Genomic DNA, 9,281 nt, shown 5'->3' with positions numbered 1-9,281 from the left:
AAATTTCAAAAGACAGAAAAGAAATCCTGCCATTAGGAATTTTTCAAAACCCTAAAAAGCTTGGCTACTCTCTGCTGCTCCAGTCCTCTACCTTACTCTAGATCCTCATTAATAACCCAATTATCTCACTCCAGCTGAATTCAGCCACATTTCCTCCCCCCAACTTCATGGCTGAGTTTGATTTGATGGCAATCATTGCTTGAGAGGAAGCAGCTGAAAAGCTGCTGTGCTGCAGGAAAGAATTTTAACTCTCTTCCTGTCAACTACGAAGCGAGGTTTCTCTGCCCCCTGGCAGCATGTAATTGCTCTAAGGAACACTGTTAGCTTAAAAATCATAGGTGGTCAATCAACTCATTTCTTTACCTATGTTACTAGTGACACCTTAGATTATTAGAAATTGAATTTACCTTCTCTGTGCTTTTTACATTTTGGATTTCTGTCAGCTTGGACAATGAAAATCAACGCCAGTAAGGCAATCTTGCTCTTGAATATAATCAGTTTTACATTCAGGGTCTCTATGCTGCACTGCTGGGTTGCAAATGTTCTGTAAAAAATGCACCCTGACAACAGGCACTTGTATTAGGAGAGGTGCTTGAAAAATAAATGGAAATGAATATATGATGGGTAATTAGTTACTTGTGTGGACAAAAGCGGCTTGGGCAAATTAGTCCCATTAGTGGGGCTACTCACAGTAATAAATTTGAGCTGGTGCATAGTGTCTGCAAGGCCAGCCTGAACGTCCTTTTTAACCTTTTTTTTTTCTTGCTGAAATTATTCATCTACTTTGACACAAGACACTGTTGAATCTGGAAAAGAGTGAAAGCCAAAGAACAGCCATGTAAGGACCTGATTCTGCAAAAAACACAGACATACTTCACTTTATGCACTGTATGTACTTGTTTGTAAAGTTAACCAAATGTATAAGGGCTTTGCCGGCATGAGGTCTAAGAATTTAGGTTCACAGCTTGCCATTGCATCTGCTTGGGTGGCCCCTTATACCCACAAAGGGCCCTATTAATTTCAGACAGGATCTGCACAGAAGTAAGGGGCCACCTGCATAGATCCTCTTTCTAGATTAGGGTCTTTTACCGAGGCTGAGGAGAAAGGCTTCACTAACAAAAATCAGTTTAACTCTGCTTCACTGTACCACAGGAGCTGAGTTAAAAACTGAGACTAATTCTGACAAGTACTTCTATATTAGTCAGATGGAAGTAAACCTTGTTTACCTCACACGGTCATAATAAGCCTTCCCCTTTCTCCATAGTCATTTAGAAATGCTGGGCAGTATTGGCAATCCATGATCACATATGGCTATTTTATTCCAAACCACCACAGACTCTTAGAGCATTTCTGGACTGTTTAAAATTAGCAGGTTTTTTGCATTCACAAACCTTTAAAATAAAATATAGATTCATCGTCCAATGCAAAAAGATTTTAACAGCGGACTTAGGGAAACCAGGTGATGCAGGAGATTGGTAATGGCTTCTGGAGTTTTTCACTGGATTTTACTTGTTTAGGTTTGGAGTCTAGGTCCATTACACATTGGTCTGTTGTTACCATCTGAAAGCTGTTTTGTAGCCTATGCAAGATGAAGTTGTGCTAGGAGGTTTCAGTCCAGTTCCTATGGCCCTAATTGTATGAACACTTGGGTTACGTCTACATTAGGAGCACTTTACCAGTGTGGGAATTCTCCTTATACTATAAGTGTGGCTGCAGCTTATATTGAGAACACTGTGCTTTTGTCGTCATTGCTTATCTTCTCCTCTTCCCCCACAGCACCAGGTGAAATAAGCTATACTGGTAAAAGAGTAAGTGCCAGTTTAACTACACCTACACTATGGGCTTTTGCTAACCCAGCTGTCAGTCTGGGATCACAGCTCTTCACGTCCCGGACTGACAGAGTGATGGTGGCAGAAGTCTGTGGTGTAGGTATTACATGTATATGCTTAATATAAAGCTCAGCATATGCATAAGCATTCACAGGATCAGGCCTTTAGTGGCAATCTCAGCAGAGAGGCTAAGCACTGAATGGGAATGAAGCAGCAATTGAACTAGCCTATAGGGAGTCCCTTCAAGCCTATGAGGCTGAGACTCACTAATGGAACAACAAAAGATTTCTAAACCCTGCACTATTCATTTAGCATCTTCCATTAGAACTTAATTCACTTTAATATATTATACTTTTCCATCAGTGTCTCGATAAAAGCCTGAGATTTCTCCTTCTCTAGGTAGGGCCCAGAATTCCACTCCCACGTTCACTCTGCGGGCCAGAATAAGGGGGAACCATTATAAAGACAACAGCTGAATGCTTCAAGTCTAGTACACAGTGAAAGTGGTGGCTCTTCCCCAAACCTGGGTCTTGGATAGATGGCGCTGAGGCATGGACACTTGTTGAAGGGCTGCGAGGCAGGAGATGAGGGATCATTTGTGGGAGGAGGCACTTAAAGGGCAGGAGTTGGGCACTGAAGAGCTCAGGAAGTGACTTTTTATTTCTTCCAAACTTTTCCAAACATAGTTTAGCTGCCTTTTAACTAGGAGGAGCTGAAGGTTTTTCCAATTAGCCAGTGGAATAACTTTTATGACTTAGCTCTTGTCTTTGGGAAACTAACATTTTAATAAATTTTTTCCTTACTAACTCAATGGAGCTACTCGAGTGCATGAAGTTACTCATGGATGTAAATATTTGCAGGATTAAGGCCTCACTAGGTCATAGCTTAGGGTGACCCCATGTCCCGATTTTATAGGGACAGTCCTGATTTGTGGGTCTTTTTCTTATATAGGCTCCTATTACCTCCTCACCCCACCCTGATTTTTCACATTTGCTGTCTGGTCACCCTATCACTGCTCCAAGAATCTGATGGAAGTGAAGGTGCCATTACATATTTTACTAACATGCTGTGTAGTGCTGCACAGGAGTTGGCTCCATAGTGGACAGCCCTTTATTTCTGTTTCAGCTGGTTTGTGACTGTAAGATGACTTTTGCTATTTATTGTACTGATTGAGGTGAATTTAATATTCTTACATTGGGATTCATAAATGTTAAATTTTCTACTGATGCTTTGCTGTTTCCAGCGTCTACCCACTAGTTTCCGTCCTTTTTTAAAATTAGTAAATGCTACATCGTCAACTACTATTGGACCTTTACTGCCTACTTTTTTCTGTATTGTTTGAAATTACTATGTCATATGAGGGCCACATTTCTAAGGCTCCTCTAAAATAAAGGCCAGAGAATTCTGAAGCCCTCCAGGTAATTACTCTTGTCCACGTTTTATTGACAGGAGTAATTTTAACAACATCTCCAGACTACTGACATATCATATAAAAATGTCTCAGAAGAAGCCAATTACAGATTTAACTCCTGCTCCTGCAATGAAATGCGTGTAGGCAGACCCCTGCGCTCACACCCAGCTCTAACAACTTCAGTGAGGTTTTACGTGGGGATAAGCATCTGTCTTCATACAACTCATTGCAGGATTGGGACGACATTGCAGGATTTTCTTTGCATTAACGTCATTCTGCTAAATAACAGCCATTGTTAAAAGTTATCTAACTTTAGAACTGCTACAGTTTAGAGAGCAAGTATATATTTTGACAATTTTAGGCAGTGTCATGGTGGTTTTGAATGACATACTGGGAAAGGAAGATATATTTCATTAAAAATATTAATGGAAGCCAAAATTATCTTTTAAAATACAATCAGCACGGGTCTGATTTACTATGACAAAAGATCCTGCTTGTCCTTTGAAGATAAAACAATATGTCTGGGACAAGTGCACATGTTGCCTATGCTCACTCCCTGCTTTATAGTCATTTTCCACTCATTTGCCAGGCTCCTGAAAAAAGAAACTATCTGTGTTTTTTCGATACTTCTAATGGCATATCTGGCATGAGGACACCACCTCTGGAACTGTGCGGAGTGAAGGTTCCCAAGCTGTGCTCTATGGACCACTCAAGCTCCACATGCACTTGGCTGGTGAAATGTGGAGAACTGGCTGGTCCCATGGTGTCTACTCTCCTCCTTGTTTACAGCGAAGAGAAACAGGCCAGATGGAATGAGGAAGTGAAATGAAGAGCTAAAGTAGACAGCGTGACTAATTTATTTAAAAAAGAACAAAGTATTTGTCACACCCAAAACAGCAAAAGATACATAAATATTTTCCTAATATTGCTTTTCAATGTCAGTAATTACCATGGTTGCCATGGGGATGTTATGCAACTCCCAAGAGGAATGGGGGAGGTGGTCTGCAAAGCAATCTCTCTGTTAAGATACAGTACACACTGGAGTTAAGAGCTGAAGAACCAGCAGCAGAATGCCCCTTGGTTGTAAGATTTCATAAATCCTGGCAAAATTCACCTGGTTTTAAGTTACACTATGAATTTGAAATACACCAAAGATGCCAATATGTGTTCTGAGATCTAGCTAAAGTGGGGGAGGTTTCTGGCTACACTTAAAAATCAAAATCAGATTAGTTCTTCCTGGTTTGGTGTTTTGCTTTTGCTTGGCCAGGATCCTCCCTCACCATGCTACTTTCTTCTGGGATGAGAGAGGATGGTACTCTTCTATTCTGCTCACCTCTGTTGTTTTCAGCTGTGGTGGCTGGTTAGATGTCAGAGATGTCTTGATCCTATAGTAGTGCAGTCTCTAGCATCTGAAATCCAGAGAGCAATCAAGCAGCAGTAACAGAACGGCAAGGAGGATTCCTTTGCACGTCCTACTGCTGCAGAGTGGCAGATTAGATAGACGGCCAGTTTCTCAGAAGATACATTTTGAGGAATTAGAGAAAGGGAGATGGTACCTATCAACTGGCCACCCCTAATAAAAGGAGATGAGAAGGAAAGGTCAGTTGGCTTTCCCCATTAAAAAAAAAGGGCTCGGGCTGTAGGGAAACGATTTTTGCAGTAGCACCTAGGGGCCCCAGTCACCACACTGGGCACTGTACAAATATAGACAATCCTTTCCCCTAGGAGTTTATAATCTAACTATAAAACAAGACACAACAGATAGGAACATTAAACAGACACAAGGTAACAAAAACTGGTCTCATGAAAAACAGTGGTGCCAGCCCAATAGCACCATTATTTAGGCATCATATCAGACGAGAGTTTTATAGAGATACCTAAAAGGAGAACAACGAGGTGTCCTTGAATATGTTTATGGGGAGCTCATCCCATGCTCAAGAGGTAGCAGAGGAAAAAACAGTGAGTTTTGTTGACCATGTAACACAACTAATTTTGCTAGGTTCACGTGGCTTCATACAACAACTTCAGTTTGATTTTTTGGGGGGTATGGATGAACCTGAACTGCAAGCAAAATTTTGGAGAGATGATGAAACTCTTGCAAATTCCAACCAGTAGATTTTCACTCTGCCCCAATAAAGTGCATAGATGACTGGAGACATTGCACAAGTGGATTAATATCCTTAGTGCAAAGTGCTACCTCCATAATTATTTCCTCTTAGTCCTTTTCCTCTTGAGGCTTGACCACAACCTCCTATTCTCCTGTCATTAGGATTCAAATGACATTAAAACTAAGACGTAGCTGTTATATCCAGGACTTTAAATTGACCTGGAATATTAGCAGCAGGTGAGTGGCTCATGTCATATTTTTGTTTGGGAATTTTTTTCCTTTTTCCAGTTAATTTAAAAGAAAAGAGTTGTGGAGAAAACAACCACACATAATGAATATTTTCTCGACTAGCAAGTCCAGGTAGTAACAGACTACTCCAGTAGACCAGTCTACTTCTCTTAAAATTAGGAAGCTTTTGCCTAATGTTATTCAAAACCACACGCATATTTATTTTAAACAGATAAAATGCCAAACACACACAGTGGTGAATCTACAATGTTTCAAGGTCTCAGACATATATTACAAAATAGAACCGATTGAGATTATTTCTTTAGATCTACCAGGAGCCAAATTATTATAAAGGTATAAGTATATAAATATTTCCATGGCTCTGACAGATTAGATTTCTTTGACATGGTACAGTACATCTTGATTATGCTTTGTAGTTCTTTAATAATAGATTAAACTGTAAATGGATTTAGGGAATTTTTTTTATAACATTAACAAAAGGTGGATGAATGTACAATAAATATTAAAAGAGGACAGAAAACAATGCAGGCTTTTTAATTTAAAAAAAGTGACATTCCAATTTAAAAATCTGATAATATACTTTCCACTACACACAAGTACTTGTTAATATACAGTTTCATACTATTTATTAAACATATAATAGGTACGTCATTTGATACAACCCACTTTCCTCCCCCTCTCAACTGACCCCCCATCCTGGCAATATAGCTATGAGCTGTGAGACTACCAGACTCTCAGACAATATTAGTGTCTCATAAATGTAGATATTGAGCTCCAAAGACTTTAACAGTTGTTTCATAGGAGAGAGAAAGCGTGCTGCATGCAGCATCTGTAATGTTTAATTAAGGAGACAGGGATTTTCCAGGATGCCTTTGAAACACAAAGAGCATTTAGAATCAGCATCAGAGTATATATTTTCCAAATCACAACACCCACACGTTTCCTTAGCTGAGTAGAAATTTTCCTTCTATGGCTGCATACCTAAAATTAGCCTGAAGGTCAAATCTGAATAGAAATACCCTTGCCATGGGACGTGCTGGGAATGATTGGTGCAGTGGGCTCAATTTTGCCGTTGAAAACCTTGATTTAATTTTTTTAAAATAACAGTTGCTTTTACAATTACAAGAGCCTGGGGAAAGGAAAAATGAGCCCTGCTGCACAAAATCGTCAGCCCATAATCTACTTTCATTGTGGGGCTATTTTTGTAACCAGCTGTTTTAACTATTACAATCAAGATGGATGTAGAAAAGAAGATCTATTGGAGGTTTCAGGGTAGCTGGGCACCAGTAAGTAAGAGGGTAGCTTTTTTTACTATATTAAAAAAAAAAAGCTTATATTGAAGCTAAAGTTTATTGAGAAATTCTACATTTTAAAGAAACTTATTGTCAAGGAGAAATTAAAAGTTCAGGACTAAACATAATGGCTTAACTTGCAATGGTATTATGCAAGTTTAATTGCATGCAGAGCTATACCATTTACACTCTACAAAAAGCAAAAGCACTGTCTTACAAAAAGTGCATTTATCAGCCACAGTGTTTTATTGGGTGCTTTAATAATACAAGTGTACATCAACTGATCCACAGTCAAAAGTGGCAGGTCCCTAAGAAATTTACAAGCACTTTTTTTTTTAAAGTAAATCAAAATACATATTCTTTTGTTCAACCCAATAGCCTTCTGTGTGGGAAACAGAAGGCTAGTGATAAACACAGTCTTAGTAATGCACAGTGATTCTTGATTTTAAGCTTTTATACAAAACTTGTTCCCAGTAGCATGCACCCACCATTAAAGACTTCAGTACAAAAAAATAACCCTAAACACTACATTTAAGTAGAAACGAGATATAATTCTGAATTTGTTTGTTTTCCCAAAGACCACATGAAAGGAAAAAACCACACATCAATACAAAGCTTTGGGACAAAGCTCTATACTATTACAGATCCAACATTCTTTGCACTGATAACCAAAATTCCCTGTTTACATTTGAGGGAAGCAACTTTCAAGTTAACAGAATGAAAAACCAAAACCAAAACAAAAACAAAGAACCAAATACAAATAAAAACAGAAAGGAAGGAAGGAAGGAACCTTTTGTCACAAAATTGTTCAAAATTTAATAAAAATAAGAACAAAGGGGAGGGAAGGGCTATTGATGCACTTAGTGAATGTGCTTGCACAGGTCCAGCATGTTCTATAGTAGATTCCTATGTAGCATATCTCTTGGTCCACTGTCTTGCCATTCTGTCATGCTCTGCTCTGTTAGTCATATACTGAGTGGCAATACTTCCAACCAGGGGGTCAGCTGAAAAGAAAAGAAAACCATGAAATACTTGTCAGCCTTTGAAGGACTGTCTGCTACAGCTGGAGTCCAACGTAATGTTGTTAAAACCAGCTCAATTAAGCTCTGATAGGCTTAATCTGAAGAACAAGGTGCATTTATGTACGCTTTTCCATTTTAAAAGCACATCTGCATATAGGGAGAAATAATCAAGAGGATGTGGGGTGTTTTTTAGCTGTGTGATTATCAATAAATTTCTGGGGTATACGTGATTGAAACAGAGCCATTTTTTTAAAATTACACTTCATAGCTCTTAAAATAAATGTTTCATTATTATTTCAAGACAACGGTTACATAGAATATTTCACAATTCAGATAATTCACATGACAAGAAGTTTATTTATGACCTCCAGCTCCTGCACATCTCTCCTCTTCCCCCCCATCCATGCTTCAAATACCAAACAATTATGGTGAGCACCAATCCCATTATCATGTGGAAGGGAGTGTATGAAAGAGTGTAAGGATTTTCTTTTTTACTTTTAATAGCATAAAAATAAGTTTAAGAATTTGAGCAATACATACAGTTTCCACAGGCATTAGATAAACCTAAGAGTCTTGGTATTGTTGGTTTATGTGGGCTTTTTGCATGTCTGGGAACTCCTCATGTGGCCAAAATAATGCATGATCTGGTCTTCCTGTGGTACTTTCACTGTCCCCCAAAATACAAATATCAGAGGAGACCAGATCTCATGTAATACTGTCTCCATAAATGGCTCTTCGAAGCATTAAACAAACCAACCACCCAACCAATCTCTGGGAGAGCAAACGGAAATCCCACAACCAAGTTCATACACGCCTCTCTAGGAACGGCTGTACTTAACCAACATTTCTCCCTTTCAGGCAATAATATTTTGTCATTTAAAATCAGGTACAAATCTACTGACAGATTTTTTTCTTTTCTGGGCTGGTATGTGTTCTTCCTGTTTCTGGTGGTGCAGTGAGTCTCTCTATTACACCTTCACACCTTACAGGCCCTACAGAATGGATACCATATTTCAGGCCCAGAAACAACACATATGACTCCTATTACAACCAGTTAATATTGCTTTTTAATTGGTTGGAGATGATGCTGTTTGGCAACATGAGTCACATTGCTGGTGATCTGAATAAAGTGCTTCCATAGAACTTCTAACCTATATCACTCTGAGGACCAAAAGCCAGGTCTTTTGCATGGCAGAATAATTCTAAGTAGAGGTCAACATCAGCATAAGTTATTTTGGGTTAGCCAGATATGGTTAGATTGGGTTATTTCCAGTGTTTGTAAATAACCTAATGAAAAATATCTGTGGTGCTGTGGTTAGTATTCTGAGGACTGGAGTCTTTGTTCCTAGATTCAGTCTCTCCAAGCTAACA

At 38.9% G+C, this 9,281-nt stretch overlaps 1 protein-coding gene across 2 annotated transcripts in view; it reads right to left on the bottom strand.

The window, feature by feature from the left end:
• Positions 1 to 5,775: 5,775 nt before the first annotated feature.
• LOC115645808 (ubiquitin-conjugating enzyme E2 E2) overlaps positions 5,776 to 9,281 on the bottom strand; it is a 329,813-nt gene continuing 326,307 nt past the window's right edge. For both annotated transcript variants that reach the window (XM_030550949.1, XM_030550950.1), the window contains one exon: positions 5,776 to 7,892. In XM_030550949.1, coding sequence (XP_030406809.1) covers positions 7,795 to 7,892 — 98 coding nt within the window. In that variant the 3' untranslated portion in view covers positions 5,776 to 7,794. The remainder of the gene's footprint in view (positions 7,893 to 9,281) is intronic.

This window comes from Gopherus evgoodei, chromosome 2 (assembly GCF_007399415.2).
Source record: "Gopherus evgoodei ecotype Sinaloan lineage chromosome 2, rGopEvg1_v1.p, whole genome shotgun sequence".
Taxonomy (NCBI): domain Eukaryota; kingdom Metazoa; phylum Chordata; order Testudines; family Testudinidae; genus Gopherus; species Gopherus evgoodei.
Note: the sequence above shows the minus strand (reverse complement) of the source record. Positions and strands in the feature narration are given on the sequence as shown.